Genomic DNA, 18,220 nt, shown 5'->3' with positions numbered 1-18,220 from the left:
TGGAGTTACCCAAAACCCAGCAGGACAAGGTCCTGAGCATCCTGTTCTGGTTAGCTGCCTGAGCAAGCAGGTTGCACCAGGCACTCTCCTCAAGTCCTTTCTTCCACCAAGGAGCCTGCGATTCTGAGGGAGCAAGGTAGGTCTGCTTTTTTAATGATGGAAACAGCAGCATTGCATTTCTCCCCTACTCTGATCGCAGCCACCACCCAGTTCTCCCCGGTGCCTCCGCCAGGTCATTTTCTCATTCCTCCTATTCCCTTCATGCTTTTGCGTGCAACAAAACTGGGGAACATGCTCTTCGTGGGCCCAGTATAAACCGCGGGAAGAGGCGCTTTGGGAGCAACAAGGGCTCCTTCAGGGCACGCTACTTCGTGAGGGTCCTGCCGCCGCTGCTCCCCCCTCACACCAGCACCCACGGTCAGCGGCGGCCACCACCCGCGGGCCTTGCCGCCGGGGAACGGGCCGGCCGGAGGTGCGCACGGACCCGCCCGCCCCGGCCGCGGGGAGCCGAACCGGGCCGCACAGGTCCCCGCCGCGGCGCAGGCGCAGCCCGGGAACGACAACTCCCGCGAGGCGCCGCGGCGGGCGCGCAGGCGCGGGCGGCGGGGGAGGGGAGCGCTGATGCAATAGGCGAGCGCGGCGGTCGGGTAGCGGTTGATCTCCGGGTGCCCGCTGCTCCGCTCCGCCTGTTCCCCGCGCCTCGCTCAGCGCCAGGCCGCAGCCATGTCGGGCGACGAGGTGAGACCCGGCAGCCACCACCGCCGTCGGGGGAACCGGGCTCCAGGCCTGCGCCGCGGCCGGGGCCGCCGCCATGTGGGCGACCGGGCCTGAGGCCTGCGCCCGGCAGCGAGCGCGGCCTCCGCCCGTGTGCAGAGCCCGCGCCCCGGAGCTCGGGAGAGCGGCGGTGCGCGGGTCCCGCAGCCCCACCGGGAGGCTCCGGCCGCTGCCGGCCCCGAGCAGGGGGAGCTGAGGCCCGGCCGGGTGCGGGGCTGGCGCCTTCCCCGGGCCCTCCCGGCCTCAGCGCGCTGCGGACCCCGCCTGGCCGCGGGTGTGGCCTGGCCCCGCGGTTCGTGCCGAGGCCCAGAACCCGCCGGCAGGTCCCCGAGTTCTGCTGGAGGCCGTATCTGCGGGGCGAGGGCCGCGGAGGAAGGCAGGTTCCCCCGCTGCCTCTTCTCCAGCGTGTTTCGCGCTCTTCTGGCGATACATGGCGTTTAGTCAGCTTACTTGCCACTGTTTGGAGTTTCCGTATCTTGTGTTTTAACCCCGAGAGCTAAACACCTACTTTTTAACAAACGATAACTTAAGGCTTTCCGCATCCGATGGTGTTTGCTGAGGCACACTTCCAAGGAAGTAAATACATCTGTCTCTGAGAAATCTTTCAAGTGTTGTAGATGTTGGCACCTTTACTAACCTCATTTCTGTTGCTCTCAGGGGGAAAGGGAAAGCTTTACGTGTATGAGGTTATAAGCACCCTGGCTGGTTGACTCTATAGCATGTGGGAAACTGCACTGAGATGGCTGTTGTTGGTCTTGTATCTTCTTTCTGGTGTTGTTTAAAATACCTGTGTGGCTTGTTTCCTTCTGAGTTCTAGCCTTGGACACAGGCAAGTTGTAGTTTGTCCTACATAATAAAGGAGAACTAGTGTAATAATTACTTTAATGGTAGCTGGGACTGACTTACTCAGCTGCTTTAGCATCTAGAATGAATGTGCTGTATTTTTATGCCTAATTGTGTCCTTGGGACTGCAGTTCTAATTCCTAGGTTGTACTCTGGTTCCAGAAATTAAGACCCAGGAATCCTTGCGTCAGATGCTTTCTGTCTCAGGTGATCGTAGGTCCATGAAGAAGTTCATCTGGAGTTTCTGGTTTGGATTTAGTTTAAGTGTCAGTAAAATAATTTTTCTTGCATAATGCACTCGTTCTGACATCGAGGTATCATCAGGAATACCTAGTATAGAATCATAGAAAGGTTATGGTTGGAAGGGACCTTAAAGCTCATCCAGTTCCAACCCTCTGCCACAGGCAGGGACACCTTCCACTAGAGCAGGTTGCTCCAAGCCCCGTCCAACCTGGCCTTGAATGCTGTAGTAAAGTTACATTTCTGGATTGCTTATGTAGCAGACTGACAGAGTAAAATTGGTAGTAGATATCATAGTTGAGCTGTTGCTCGTAGTTCTGGCTAAAGTATGAGACAGAGTAAGCGCATAGGCCTTCTGGGACTTCTGTATCTCTGATTCTTAGGAACCAAATAGTTTGTTGCTGACGGTAAGTTGGTGAAACTTTAAAGTCAGCAGTTCTATGAAGTTGAGGAGGGTGAAGACACATGAAGACAAACTTGCACCTTAAACTGGTATAGATGTTTCAAAACCTTGTTTTGTTGCATTGGACCGTAGCTCAAAATTTTCAGAGGTGTGTATAAACTCCCTGGTAGAAACCTCTACTCTTCAAATGTGGCACAGCAGAGGCAATACAGGTGCTATCTACTAGATATCGAAAAGTTCTGGCCCTGTAGTTTTATGAAGCTTCAGGAAATAATATTGGATAATGCTGCTGTTTTGAGCAGCCAGAGGGTTTGGGTCTTAATTAGTCTTAATAACTTTGCACTCCATCGTAGACATCAACTCAGCGTAGTGTAAGGGTACCTGAACTAACTTGATCAGTGCAGAGGTGCTGTCTGCTTTGTAGACGAGCCTGTAGACATGCATGTTTGTTTAGACTGATGAAATGGGATTTAAGTTGGGATTTTGACTGTGTAGGCATTTGAAATAAGGAGTAGCCATATATAGATATGAGAAGGAACTGTGTGGTCTACAGAAGACCCCATATGGGAATTTGGCTTTGAGAGCAGAAACAGGAAAGAAATTTATAACTGTGTCTAACCAGGAAAAGCATAGGTTTGGTGTGTTTGGGTTGGGAGCTACAGGCCTTTCAATAGAGGGCCTGCAACTTTCTACAGTTTTTTAGTGCTTAAATGGTATCATAATGCTTCGACTAATCAAACATACCGCATAGACATAAGGAACAAAGAAACTTCTGCAATGTCTGTGTCAGAAAGGCAAACCACAGACTAGCCTGGTTATCAGGCTGGTTAGTTTATATCGTGATTTATTAAAGTGTGTGTGAGCCAAGACCCCTGCTTTGTTTTCGTTGAAGGCCTTGATGAACACAGACCTCCTTCTCAGGTTGTGGAACTCTTAAATTAGTTTCGTGAGAGCAGTTAGCATGTTATGGCTAGGTCTTAGGCTTGCAGAAGCTTGTCATGACCTGACTGGGTGGAGTGGACCTTCAGAGCAGTGCACTTTTCAAGGCCAGCTACATTGTTTTTTCAACGTCAAAACTATCTCCTGCATCCAGAAGTTGTCCTTGTGTGTTAGCTTCAGGTTAGTGTGGTACTACTGAAGACACAGTCTGTCTCTCGTAGACACAAGATGCTTTATGGTGGTTCAGAATGAAAGATGTTTTTCTCTTCACAGAGAAGAGTGATTTGGGGCTGGTGGGCTGATTCCTTCTTAGAAATTAAGATCTGAGTGTAATCTTACGTGTTCTCACATGGCTAAGCAAACATGAAACTTCATAGTTTTGCAAAGCTTCTTTGAAATGAGTCATAATCTTGAAAGTGGTGGTCATGTGCTTGTTCCCAAGGCTGTGGACTCCTGCTGGTGCAGGCAGCTTTCCTTCTGTTTCAGCGGACTGTGGAGGTTACAAGAGGAAGGCAGCAGACAGTGTAACCGGTTGTGCATATTCTTTGATTGATGTGCATTACAAGAGCATGATTCATACGTGAGTCTGTCTGAGCAGTAGAGGGAACCCTCTGGCAGAACTGTTTTGAAAATCATTCTAGCACAGTGTGTCCCACTAAAAACTCACTCAGCAGTTTGAAAGCCTCAGGCTTCAGTGTCCCATGATGCTGTGCTTCATACACCCATAGGTGCAGTTTACTGCCTTGAATAGAGCCTTTATGAAACATGTAAGTCCCCCCAAATTGGAAGAATATCACAAGAATACCATATGTAGGAGAATGACAAGTGTGAGGACAAGATTGCTTTGTGTAGGGAGGGAAACTGCCAAACTGGCAGGGTGCAACAAACCAAGAAGTTGGAGAACTGCTTCTCTGAAGTGGTGGTATTTTCAGGAGTGAGGGTATTTGTGGTGCTGAATTTTAACTATCTCTGAGAACACTCTTCAGTTACTTGATAAGAAAAACTGGAGAAAGAGTCTCATTAAAGTGTCTAAAATGGTTTAATGTATTAAATATTAATGTATATAAATATAAATATACTGTGGTGTGAAAATATGGCCAGAGGTATGTAACAAAGCTGACCAATGGCTATGATGTCAAACTTGCATCTTGTGAAAAAAGAAAGAAACGTTCCTGTGTTGGAAAACTGAAGAGCTCGTGTTAAATATCTCAGGTCTGCAGGTGATGAATAGGTTAAAAGTGAGTCTTGGGGTTAGTGTCTTTTTCATAGACTAGTTGAGTGAAGCTGCTTTGCTGTCTACAGAACACATTAACAGCTTTTAATCACTTGATCTCTGAGATTCAGTTTCCCACCTGGGGGGAAAAGGATGAGACCTTTGCTACTTCATAGCACTGAGAGCCAATACAGGTCTTGCTGTATCACCAGCCCCTTCTAGGTTTTTTGGGCTCTAGAGGTATAGATGTGCTTAAAGTTTTTCCTAATGCTGAGTGGTTCAGTGATTGCTTTGCATAGTCTTACTTTAAAACTTGAGTCCATAGTGGTACCAAAATGTAGGAGTAGTTGGTAACTAGCCTGTCAAAGATTTTAATATGTTTTCAGCTGAACTAGTAAGTAGATGATATTCTTAAAGAAGTCTCTAATCACTGGTTTGAGTCAGTGAATTTGTATTATGTTGTTACAGCTCTAGAAAAATCCCTAGTGGGGACTGAAGCCAAGGAACAGTTTGGGTAACTGAAGGAATGTTGAGGGAAACTTAAAGGTGTTGTAAATATTAAATGGTAGGTGGTTATTATGTAGCTAAGGAACTCTTGACTTTTACAGATGATTTTTGATCCCACTATGAGCAAGAAGAAGAAGAAAAAGAAGAAGCCCTTTATGTTGGATGAGGAAGGAGGGGATACACAAGCAGAAGAGACTCAGCAGTCAGAAACAAAAGAAGTTGAACCAGACCCAACAGAAGACAAAGATGTTGAAGCAGACGAAGAAGACAGCAGGAAGAAAGGTAAAGTGAATCCACATAGATAAAGTCTCGAAAGTAGTGCTTCTGTATTTTGACACGACGAGCCCCAATTCAAGCATTTGGCATCACAGTGTATAATGCTGGGGTTGTAGTTTTTAGAGGCTTGAGTAATAAATACCCTGCTGCCTATTTGGAGGGTGTATTTCTTTCCTGACTGAAATCATGCTCACAGGCATCCAGCAAACTACCAGTGCCTTATGAAAATTCCACTGTCCTGACTCAAAACACTTTTTTGAGTGAGGCAGTGAAAAGAGAATCCCTAAAATAGTTACCATGAAGCTTTAAATCTTCCACATGCAGTAGTTGCAGTAATTCCACAATTACAGTGGTTTTTCATTTGAACAGTTGAGCAGTAGTGTAGATGACAGAAATATGGTTAAAAGGGTTTCTGGTTATTAGACAACTGTGAATAGCTAGTGTTCTTTGGAATCTTTGAGAAAATAAGCTTGTGATTGTGGATATAACCTTGCTTTTTAAATTGAGGCCAATGTCATTTCAAGATGACCTGATTCAGGAATTGCTGTTAACTTAAATCCAGTTTGTTGGTAAAATTGGCTCCAACAGTAGATCAAAGAAACTGTACTTTCTTCCTACAGTTTCCTTTTCTTTCAAGTTTCTGTACTATAATGTCAAGTGACCGGTTTCTCTTGTACAGCAAGAAAGAAAGATTAAGCACTTTACAAAAAAAATAAGAAAATACAATTAGCAGATGCAGAAACTGTAAAATTGAGGTATTTGGGGGTAGAGGGGAATGACCTCTTTAAAACCTGAAGGATATCTGTAAGGGCTGCAGACCATTGCTTATGTCTTACTGTAATGTTTTGAACATTTGGATGTAAATTAGAAACCTTAATGCCTGAACTGTTCCTTCAGTTACACTTCTTTTGGCAATCCTTTGGGTTTTTTAGATGCAACAGATGACCTGGACGATTTAAACTTCTTCAATCAAAAGAAAAAGAAGAAAAAAACAAAAAAGATATTCGATATAGATGAAGCAGAAGAAGGTGTAAAGGTTTGTTTACATAACTAGGCCATCTCTTCTATGGCTGAAAACTTTCTTGCTTTCATTTTTTCAGGATTGGCAGTGCAGGATCTGTTCTGAGTCTGTCATTGTGTCTTAGTGCAGTTAATGATGAAACTTAGTTTTCTCTGTGTAGTAGGTTCTGCTGAACATGTTGCTTCTGCAGGGAGTGAAAAAACCTAACTGATCTGCACAATGAGCAAATAATTCTGCCATCTGTAGTAAGTGTTGACTAGCATCAAGGTTAGTTGTTTTTCAGGTGAGAGAAGTAAATGGGTTTTAGAAGCCATGTGCAGAATAGTCCTCTAAAGGCCAGCTGTTTAAATAAAGGGTATATATCTGCTAAGAAATCTGTTTTTACTCTGGTATTTTCTTTAGAAATTATTAGCAACTGTTCTGTGTTCCAGGAGGTGTGTGAGATACTTGTACTCTTCCCAAAGTTTTATTCCAGGTTGTGTTTTTGTACCACGTGTCAGAGTAATTGGCAAGCCCAGAGAGCACGAGGACAGAGAACTGTTATATGTAAACCTCTTTAGAGTCTGCCTTTTGGGGAAGAAAATGTCCCTCTGATCTGCTCCAGACAGACAAAGTACTTGCTCTAGGTTCTCTATATTGTGGTAACAAGTTGAAATAGCTGCAGGTAGTAGCACAGCTGTGCCTTACCTTACTGCCTGGCATGTAGGGTGTTTTGTTCTCTTATGCCCTAAAATGGCTGATGCCTCTAGGTAAGTATAGCATGACCTTGTTGGCCTGCCAAAAGTTAGACCAGAAGATAAAAATCTAGCCCTGCTTCATGGCAGTAGTGCAGTAGTGTCGGGATTGTGGTGGATATTACTAGTACTCATCTAATATAGTGTGCTGCTAGCATTTTTTCTAGTGCTGTACAATGGAGATTTTTGTTTAATACCGTGAACTATAGTGGTACTGTTTCTTTGCAGGACTTGAAAATTGAAGGAGATGTGCCAGAGGCAGTAGAACCTGAAGATGACCTTGATATCATGCTGGGCAATAAAAAGAAGAAGAAGAAGAATGTGAAGTTTCCAGATGAAGATGAGATAATGGAGAAGGATGAAGGTAAAAGTGTAATCCACCTCAACAAGATGTTGAAAGTGAACTACAGTCCATGTTGTAGGTGGATAAGGTCTGTTCAAGTGCCTTTTTTGTTTCCAAATTTGTTTTGTTACCTATACCCACTACATTTATCAGAAAAATTATCTATAAAAGCACTGTATAAATTTTCCATAACTGCTGGTGTCCCTTGGAGGCAGACGGAGAAGACTTGTGTCCACATTGTAGTGGAATCTTCGATGTACCTTTAGAAATGGTGTTAGCGGGAGGTTAAATAATGTTTCTTTTCTTCTTTCTTTTCTTCTTAATGAATCCCAAACAACTTTCTTTTACAGCTTTTGAGGATGAAGATAGCAAAAAAGATGATGGAATTTCTTTTAGCCTTCAGTCAGGACCTGCATGGGCAGGCTCAGAAAGAGACTACACATACGATGAGGTACTGTTCAAAAGTCTCTTCCACATTGATGTGCAGCAGTAGAGTAGAGCCTTATGCTCATATGTCCTATTCCTAACTTAAAGGACTTGTAGTCAGAAGCTCATATCACAATTAACTTTTGTATAGGGCAATATTAGTGATAGTTAAAACACGTCTGCAAATAGGCTGAGGTACTTGTAGATATGGAATAAGCACTTGGGAAAACAGCTTTTATGGTTTGCATTTATCAGTACGTTTTGAAGCATGCGTTAGAAAGCACGTGGGGAAATGCTAATGGGCAAAGACAGTCTAATACTCATTGTGAACACTGTTTCAGGTGGGTTTTCTTAGAAGTGATGTACTTGATTTGAGAACTACAAGATACTCATCTTGATGTGAATCCCTCTTTTGGCAGCTGCTCAATAGAGTATTTAACATCATGCGGGAAAAAAACCCGGATATGGTAGCTGGAGAAAAGCGGAAATTTGTCATGAAGCCTCCGCAGGTTGTAAGAGTAGGGACCAAGAAAACATCTTTTGTCAACTTTACAGATATCTGCAAATTGTAAGTTTCCCCTTTTACTCCCAGGAGTAGCAGATAAATGCACTTTTCCATGCTGTTGGCTGTTGTGTTGAGTGCATGTCTTCTGGTCAAAGAATGGCAAACCAGGTGTAAGCTCACAGTAATTTCAATCGTACTGCTTATTGCCTCTGCATTTCTCTGTGAGAAGCTATTTATGAAAATGGTTTATTGAGATAATTTCTTATTTTATACTTAAATTATGAAAATGGTAGACTTGCTACATGGGCCTCATGGACTGAAACTAAACCTTTCGTGAGTTCACTGCCTCTTCTATAAAGTGTAGCTGGATCACCAGGGATACTTATTTGCAAGTCTTGGGCAAGAGGGTGGGGAAAATTCTTTGATTTGAGCTGGCTCCAAATACTTTTCTCTTGGTAAATGCTATGGAGATCAGTATTCTGCCCCCCCCCCCCCCCCCCCCCGGTTTTCTGCGGTGCTTTCTATGTCTTAATTATTTCTTTTGAAGGCAGTTCTATTCTTTGTGGGCACTTATGAGAATGCATACTGGTTTTGTTTTGTAAGTGTGCTAGAAAACAGTCCTGATGAAATAGATCATACTGAGGATCTGGGTAGGACACTAAAGTGAATTTTTAATGGTAGCTAGTAGTACTTGTTTCAGGGAATGGCAGGGGGGACTGGAGAATAAAAATGGAAAAATCTCAAATAGAAAACTTACTTTCAATAGTTACTGTAATTGTGAGTTTGCTTTTTGGGGTTTTTTTTTGTGGACTGTTCAGCTTTCTCAGTCATTGTCTGCCTATGCTCTTTGGTGCAGGCCCTCTGGCACTGCCCGCTTTTAAATTTGATAATTTAAGATCATTTTAGCCTGCCAGTCCTGTATAAATACCAAATTTCTCTGGAGGGGAAAGGTTAAACATAGTCCTACTTTATTTTTAGATTACATCGTCAGCCAAAACATCTCCTGGCATTTTTGTTGGCAGAATTGGGTACAAGGTAAGGCTACTGGGCTGTGTATGTGCTTGTGCATGTTGGAAGCAAGGGCACCATGATTGACATTGTCTTGGGTTTAGGTCTCTATATGTGCTTGAACGTCAGGCTTTTCTTCCCTGCACTTAGATGCTCTGCTGGGTGATTGAAGAGATACCGTCTTAGGGAAGAGGTACAGAGGCAAACTGTTAAGTCCCAAGGAACAGTCTGGATAAGGCTTTGAATTCCCTCTTTGGGACCTTTCTCAAAGATGCTGTGATAGCAGAGCTGTTTGTCACAGTTGTTGAGGATGGCTCTGTGGCTCGTTTCAACCTCAGGCAGAAGATGGGTAGCTAGGGAAGAGGGAATGCCTGACTTCCTAACGGTGGGTCTTGTGGGCCTGTTACTAGTTATTCTGTCTAATGCTGCAGTTAAATCCACCTGTCTTAGCATAAAAGTTTATTGAAGATCTCATGCTGTCGTGGTGTGCTTTCTGGTTGTATAGTCATTGCTCTGTTGTAGACTACAATGTTGTTATATGTAGACACAGAGAATCAAGGAGTCTAATTGCAATGTGTGTATAACAAATGCCCATTTGATTGGGCTTTGGAGTCCCTTCAGCTCCAGATGATTTAAAAACTTAGAAACCATAATGTGAAAAAACATTGCACTTACTACATCCAAATGGCTAGAAGAGGGTCTTACTATTCATATTAACCTTACCTGGGAGTCGTCTTGGTCACTTCTATGAGATAAGCAGGTATTAATTCCCAGTTCTGTAAAGCTCTTCTGATTTGGTAGCTTAGCTATGAGGCTGATCGCTGCTGGCGTTTTCTTTTACTGCAGTGAGAGTTATGCTTGGGCAAAACTTCCTGTAGGCTTTTAAGTGCCTTCAGAATGTTGCATTTTTCCACCAAAGTAATTCTGGCTTATTTTTACCTTGAAGAATGGATCATTATCTTGCTTTGTGTTGTTTTAAACTTGCTTCATGACTTGATTAATGCTTGACATCTTCTGCAAATCAAGTAATTGATTTTTCTTTCAAATTAGTGGCTCAATAGATGGTAACAACCAACTTGTAATCAAAGGAAGATTCCAGCAAAAACAGATAGAAAATGTCTTGAGAAGATATATCAGTAAGTAGAACTCCCTTATCCACTACTGATTTCTCTGAGCCTTTTTGATGACCAGTGGCCCATGTATGGCCCACGAGTGTGTGAATGCTATGGAGGTTCTGTGCTAAGAAGCTACAACTTTGCTGCAGCTTTATAATGGAATAATGCAAGCACAGGTGGTTCTACCCTGGTTATCATAAGCACATAGGTCATACTCTGTCCCAGCACTAAAACCTACCAAGGAAAAAAAACAGTAAAAGCATTTGGGAATGGTTGGTTTGCTTCTGATTTTCATTTCTTGGCTTTGAGGACTATGGAAAACAGAAATTGTTAATTTTAATGTTAATTTTGTCTTATTTGTTTAATTTGATTTTAGTCTGTTGTACATACTAATTAACAAATACATTGTGCCTTTCACAGACTGCTGGTCAAAGTAGTACAGATTGTATGTAACAAAATGTACTTGTTTAGTGCTCTCTCTGTTCCAGAGTTGCTGTTTCAGCAGAGGAAGTTACAGAACACCAGTGGGAAGTCTTAACTAGTGATTGTTGTTTTTAAAGCACCAGTGTCAGTTCATAATGTTCCATCTGAAACCTAGCCTTTAGTAACCTGGGAACTAAAGGGAGTTTTTAGTTTGCCTCAGCCTCTGTGGTTTTCACAGTAAGCCACTTGTAAGTTAGGCAATGCGCTTGAACAGCATTTCAAGACAACTGTTAAACTGAAGGCTGAAGAAGTGGTGACTTGTCTGCTGATAATGCATGATCTTTTAACTTCCACTTAATTCCTTTTCTGCAGAGGAGTATGTCACCTGTCATACGTGTCGGTCACCAGACACAATCCTACAGAAGGACACCAGATTATATTTCTTGCAGTGTGAGACCTGCCACTCTCGCTGCTCCGTCGCCAGCATCAAAACTGGTTTCCAGGCTGTCACAGGCAAGAGAGCACAGCTCCGTGCCAAAGCTAACTAGTTTGCTAATCAACACTGGATTTTGCAAAGTGTTCTGGGGAGATATGACTGGACAGGTTTACAATCGGAATGGATTTACCATTGTGTTAAAACAAGATTGTAAAAACTACAAGAAATTTGGCTTTTGATTGATCTGTGAAATCCTTGCAAGATGCAGATCCTCAAGCTGTTCACATACATTTGCTCATTGAATATATTTTACCAACTGTAAGGAATGTGATGGGAAAGGAGGTGCTTTTTAATCCATTCGGAGTTCTGTAAAACACAAGATAAATTAAAGATACTATAACAGTGAGTGTCTATGATTTGGGTTTTTCCTTCAGTTTCCTCTTTTAAACAGCTCATGGGAATGGTTGGCGTGGTGTTCTGCAGATCATGTCACTGAACTATGTCCAAGACCCAGAATAAAGTTTAAAATAAAGGTTATTTTGCTTTTACACAACAAGCTTATTTTTAGTTTAGGCTATCATCAAACAGAGAAACCAGACACAGAAAATCAGAGGGGTGATACACCAACATGAGAGAACTGCTCATGCTTTTATAGCCACATTTATAGGGAATGCATTTTGCACAAAAAGTGACATCAGGACTTGTTGATAACTGCTTAATCAGGCAGAATGTAGCTCTGAGATAGTTCGGACACCATATTGATGCTGAATTTTAACATAGAATTGATGAACTGTACTGTAAGCTTTCGTAGTGTCATAGTACCCGATTTTGCAATTTCTACTAGAGAAGAAATGTTTCTATTTCTTAAGTCCTGCACTCTTCACTTTAAAAAGAATCTAACTAAATGCAGCAAAAAAACTTAAATGTCAGTAACATCATTTTATGATGGCTGCAACACACTGTCTTACATAAATCTTGAGTTTACAGAAGATACTGCCAAGTAGTTTGAGTTCTAAACTAACACATTATGCTTCTTGCTCCTAACGTGCACTTCTCTTTGCTTGCAGCCAGTATCAGTACTTCTAGGGGACATGGCCAGTGCTGTCCTAACTAGTTTTTTTCCTAGTGCTGTAGAGATTCTGTTACAGCTGCCAAGTACAAAGATGAAACTGGGGAGGAAAGTCCCTCTTGAGTACCCTGAGTGGGACAGTTTTCATTCAAATTGCCAAGGATATGGTGTAGTAGCTCAGGACCCCAGGCACCCATCCCTGCAGGTAAGCAGAGTAGCCTCCCCAGAGAAAACGGTCATCATGCTGAATGCATTTTATCCAATATCAGAAACTGAAGGGTTTCTACCAAGTTTTAATCTTTGTATGTATGTTAATACAGAACACAGTCTTGCTGGGAAGTCACCTACTTGCTATTTGAAAACCTGACAGCACTGTAAGGCAAAAATCAAGGATTTATGGTTGGTTTCTTAAAAGCATTTTGAATTTCAAGTGAGCTATAACTAATGTTGGATGTATCTTTAAGTGAATAAAGCCAGGATCAGTGCCTCTTGTAACATTATTGTTGTATTCTTGTTTTTTCTCTAGCAAATAGGCATTCTCCTGTTGGAAGTAAAACCTTTTGGAGAAGTGCTAGTTGCCTTTTCATTTTGGTGACTTCTTGTTGGGACACACTGAAAGTAGCTGAGGACAATGATGCTTTCTGTTTATAAGTGCTTGCTTTTTCCTGGGTCAGATACCTTTAACATACCTTAAAAAGTATGGCCATGCTCTATTTTAGTGCATTAAATAAAAAGTTTGATTTCAGTATATATGGATCAAAAAGGTGAAGTTAATAAATGAATAAATGTTCAACCCCGTGACCTGTGAGCTCTCCTGGCTCACAAGAGAGCTTTGTAGGTGTCTCTTATAGATAGTTTTTGGGTCTGCATGAAATCCTGAAGGTTTGGATGACTAGTATTTGAGTGCAGCATCTTGAACTGTAGACTTAATGATGTGGAATAACCTCACTGATGCATGAGAAGTTCTGTGTTTAAGGAGCAGAGTTGATTTAGTTTTAATGCTTTTAAATCTCCTTCCAGCCCACATTCAGAGTGGATATAATCTGCCACAAGTGTGGTGTGAACACAAACACTTCTTGCTGCTTGTAAGGGTGGTGTAAGTTTGAAGTGCAGTTGTGTGTTCAGAGGCAATAGAGTTTTGTGCTTAAGTGGGATGGAAGTAAGCAGCTAAGGCTGGAATCCTCAACAGAGTGAGGTGGTAGCTTTGTCTGCCTTGGGCCTGTGTGCAGGCATGTATTTGGAGGCAGACAGAACTGTGTTCCTCTGTGGTTTGTGAGCTGAAGATTGGCTGTGTGGTACTGACGGAGATGGGGGAGCCAGGTTATGTTTTTTTTAGGTACTGAAGCACAGAACAGAATGGAATCCCTGTTTGAATGGTTGGGGAGGAGCTTGGGAGCTAACAAAGAGCATAGTGATGCAACTGTGTTGCTCCTCTCCATGGCTTCTGCCATGGCCAGAGTGCTTGTACACCTTGTCTAAGTAATTGAAGCTGTGGCGCATCATAGAATCATAGAAATAGAATCATAGGTCTGTTCCGTTCATGTTTTCCAGCCCAGAACATGCAAAAGAAAATCTGAGGCTTGTCACAGGAGATCCTAGGAGAACTATACGGAAGTCGTTTTGCTGTCAGTCAGCCTGAACTTTACTGATTCCATAGAACAGAATGTTTTGGGTTGGTAGGGACCTTAAAGACCATCTTAGAATCATAGAATCATAGAATCGTAAGGGTTGGAAAGGACCTTAAGATCATCTAGTTCCAACCCCCCTGCCATGGGCAGGGACACCTTGCCCTAAACCACGTGGTTCAAGGCTCTGTCCAACCTGGCCTTGAACACCGCCAGGGATGGAGCATCCACAACCTCCCTGGGCAACCCATTCCAGTGCTTCTTCTCCAACCCCTGCCAGGGGCAGGGACACCTTCCACTAGAGCAGGTTGCTCCAAGCCCCTGTGTCCAACCTGGCCTTGAACACTGCCAGGGATGGGGCAGCCACAGCCTCTCTGGGCACCCTGTGCCAGCGCCTCAGCACCCTCACAGGGAAGAGCTGCCTAAGAGCTCATCTCAGTCTCCCCTCTGGCAGGTTAAAGCCATTCCCCTTGTCCTGTCCCTACAGGCCCTTGTCCAAAGCCCCTCTCCAGGTTTCCTGGAGCCCCTTCAGGCACTGGAGCTGCTCTAAGGTCTCCCCTTGAGGAGCCTTCTCTTCTCCAGGCTGCCCCAGCCCAGCTCTCTCAGCCTGGCTCCAGAGCAGAGCTGCTCCAGCCCTCGCAGCAGCTCCGGGGCCTCCTCTGGCCTTGCTCCAACAGCTCCACGTCCCTCTTGTGCTGTTGCCCCAGAGCTGGATCAGGGCTGCAGGGGGGGGTCTCCCCAGAGCACAGCAGAGGGGCAGGATCCCCTCCCTGACCTGCTGCTCACGCTCTGGGGGTGCAGCCCAGCACACAGGAAGGTTCTGGGCTCAAGTGCACACTGAAGCTGGGTCATGGGGAGCTTCTCCTCATCCAACACCCCCACGTCCTTCTCCTCAGGGCTGCTCAATTCAGTCTCTGCCCAGCCTTTTGCTGTGCCTGGGATTGCCCCAACCCAGGTGCAGGACTTTGCACTTGGCCTGAGGTTCTTTCTCATGGTCCCACCTCTCCAGCCTGTCCAGGTCCCTCTGGATCACATCCCTCCAGTGTGTCAACTGCATCACATGCCTCAGTGTCATCAGTAAACTTGCTGAGGATCAAACATTGCTCGATGCCCCTGTCCGTGTCGACAAGAAAGATGCTAAACCTGTGCAACACCTGAGGGACACCACTCATCACTGGTCTCCACTTGACATCAAGACATTGACCACAACTTGGAACCATCCAGCCAATTCCTTTTCCACTGAGTGGTCCATCCATCCAATCCATGTCTCTCCAGTGTAAAGGATGTCACACAGGACAGTGTCAAACGCCTTGCATAAAGAAGATGACATCAGTCTCCATGTGCCAGGTAACCAGGACTCCTGTTCCCTTTCAGAGGGGACCTATGTTTTCCCTGTCTTCCTTTTATCACCAACATACTTGTAGAAGCTTTTCTTGGTGCCTGGCTCTGACCAGATTTAATTCTGTCAGGGCTTTAACTTTCCCAACCTGATCCCTGGCTGCTCAGACAATTCTCTTAATTCCTCCCAGGCTGCTGTTCTTGCTTCCACACTCTGTAGGCTTCCTTCTCACGTTGGAGTTTGTCCAGGAGCTCCATGTTCATCCATGCAGGCTTCCTTCTATTCTTGCCTGAATTCCTCTTTGCTGGGATGCATCGTTTCTGAGCTCGGAGGGGATGATCCTTGATTATTAACCAGCTTTCTTAGGCATCTCTTCCCTCCAGGGCTTTATCCCATGGGATACAACAGAAACAATTAGAACAGAACAGATAGAACAGTCTTTGCCTGGAACAAAGATTTAATCAAAGCAGCAGTATTTCTATCACCAGAAATGGTCTGAAGAAGGAGAAACATTTATAATTTACATTGGGAGTGGGGCATTTCTGGTTCATACTGTGTGTCATTAGTGACTCTGGGTCACCAAGCATTGTGTCCTGCCATGATCCTTGGTTTGTGTCAATCATGGGCCTGCTCGTCAGGGAAACTTGGTCACCTATGACTGTAAGCAAGAAGAAAAAGCAGACATTCAAAACTGCTGCTGCTGCTGAAAACAGGACAAGGTTTGTCACGAATTGCATGGGATGTTCTGCTGTAGTCAGGCAAAACCGCACACGATTGTATTTAGTGGAAGAGGTGCAGAAATAGAAACATCAGGAAAGCTCTGAAAGTCAAGAGTGTGATGCTGATGGCTACGATTCATTAGAACTTACCTGTTAATCATTTAAATGACATTTCCCCAGCTATCTGTTCTGCCTCTCTGCTCATTGGTTTCCGAGAGGCTTATTCCAGATTACCAAACTAATAAAGGAGTATCCAAGCAAATGAGAGGCCAAGCTTTGAGAAAGAATTGAAGACGACAGATGTTTAACAGCAAACTGCAGCTGCACAAGAACTGCCAGTCCAGCTGTATGGACAACAAACTGCAAAGCTACACCAGCTTCCGAAATGCTTGCTTTTCTATTTTCGGTTTGGTTTTGCCATAGTAAAGGTTAGTCCCATGTTGCCTGAGTAGCAGAATATAATTTTCTGTAGCTTTCTGTTTGACAAGTGGTTGTTCTCCCACTATGTGGGTTTGTGCCTGGCTGCTCCAGTGCAAGCTCTTCCCTGAGCAACCTACATCTGGCCCCTGCCAGAGACAGGACATCAGTCTGGATGTACATCCAACGCTGGATGGTAAGACTGGGTTCACTTATCCTGCTTCTGAGCTCTCCTGTTAACTGCTGTTCTTCCAGATCACTCTTCCCTTTCTGCTTCATGTTTCTCCTAAATGATGGGGAAACAGGCGGTTTGGTATCCCTGGAGGAAAATGGAAGAAGTAGAAGTAGAAACCAAAGTAGAAGTAGAAAAACATGGAAACACGTTGCTGCCTGATGGATCCGAGGAATTGGCTTTTCCTCGTGGAAAGAAAACTGCTTTCTCACTTCCTTTCTGCTTGTGACTATAACACCAGGCTCGTTCCTCGCTGTGTAAGCCTGCTGTTCATCCTTTTTCCTTCTTTGCATATTGCAAATAATAGCATAGTTCTGGAATAAAACAGTCATAACTTCACATCTGTGTTACTAATCATTTTCCTGCTGAATACCCAGCAGAAATGGGTAATGCCACAGGGAAATGGCCCTGTCTTCAGCCCATTGCATCTTCCATAATGGGTCTCTGGGCTCACAGAGACTTTGGGTTTTCTAACAGAGAAGCAGCTTCCTTAATTCTACATTCTGTACCAAAGCAACTTCGTTTTAAAACCTTTGCTTCTTTCCCCAGTGTTGCTTTGGGTAATTATCCCATAGGATTTGTGCATTTGTTTCTTCCATGTGGGAACACTTCACTTGGGGTGGAGTGGGACTGTGTGACTGATGGCAAAATATGCTTGTGCCCTAATTGTCACCAGTGTTACATGACACAGGTGGATCTTGGTTTTTCTAATGTGATCTTAGGTTGCTTTTCTGCTAATATTCGTTTTCATTAAAAAAGGAAAAGGGAGTTTTATTGCTGTTGTTACAGGGAGGAAAGCTTGATGTGATTGATTCATCTTGAAAACAAGGCAAGTGAAAACTAAGTTTTTAGTTATCTTTAGTTTTGTGAACTGAAATGTCTTTCTGTACTGCTCATGGTCCTCAGAGCCTGCTGCAGGCCTTGTGCTATGTTCTTGTTCAGCACCAGAACTGCCTGTTTTTCACCACGAACATGAAAAAATCAGTTCTGAGAAATGTGAGCTCATCTGAAACAAAGCTTAAAGAATTTTTCTTTGCTGCATTGTCTCCACACTGTCTGACACACTCAAACAACGAGTTGCTCTCCTACAAGTCCCAGCCAGCAGAGAGGATTGAATTTCTTCCATCTGCAGGAGCTGTGCAAAGATCTCTTTGGTTCTCTTGACGTTATTTACGTTTGAGGCTGTGGTGTTCATTGAGGTCTCCCTGACACTGAGAGGTTGCCTGGGGCTGGGCGTTTAGTCTCCAATTTTTTGTACATGACAATTTGTTTTTATTTCCAGGCCTATTCCACTTTCTCAAATTCATTTAAGCTGTGTACTGAAACATATTGTTTCCCTCTACACTTTGTTCTGGATGAGGGAGATGGCCATTAAATCCTGCCCCCAACCAAGAACATGTTCAGGCTTGAAGAACAATGAGTGCTCATTTATGCCCCATCCCTGGCAGTGTTCAAGGCCAGGCTGGACAGGGCTTGGAGCAACCTGCTCTAGTGGAAGGTGTCCCTGCCAGTGGCAGGGGGCTGGAACTGGATGAGCTTTAAGGTCCCTTCTAACCCAAACCAGTCTGGGATTCTATGAGTGTGCTGGGGCTGGAGCCATGTCTGTGCCGCAT

The 18,220-nt window shown here is 44.0% G+C and overlaps 1 protein-coding gene across 1 annotated transcript; it reads left to right on the top strand.

Moving 5' to 3' along the window:
- Window positions 1-591: 591 nt before the first annotated feature.
- EIF2S2 (eukaryotic translation initiation factor 2 subunit beta) lies at window positions 592-11,622 on the top strand. Its single transcript, XM_030502763.1, has 9 exons — window positions 592-738; window positions 5,021-5,201; window positions 6,128-6,231; window positions 7,179-7,314; window positions 7,644-7,744; window positions 8,139-8,287; window positions 9,203-9,259; window positions 10,283-10,368; window positions 11,143-11,622. Exons 1-9 carry the CDS (start codon window positions 724-726, stop codon window positions 11,316-11,318), a joined length of 1,005 nt encoding a protein of 334 aa, XP_030358623.1. The 5' UTR covers window positions 592-723; the 3' UTR covers window positions 11,319-11,622.
- The last annotated feature ends 6,598 nt before the right edge of the window (window positions 11,623-18,220 follow it).

Source organism: Strigops habroptila, chromosome 13 (genome assembly GCF_004027225.2).
Source record: "Strigops habroptila isolate Jane chromosome 13, bStrHab1.2.pri, whole genome shotgun sequence".
NCBI classification, from domain to species: domain Eukaryota; kingdom Metazoa; phylum Chordata; class Aves; order Psittaciformes; family Psittacidae; genus Strigops; species Strigops habroptila.
The sequence above is the reverse complement of the archived record's forward strand: the minus strand, read 5'-3'. Positions and strand labels throughout refer to the sequence as shown.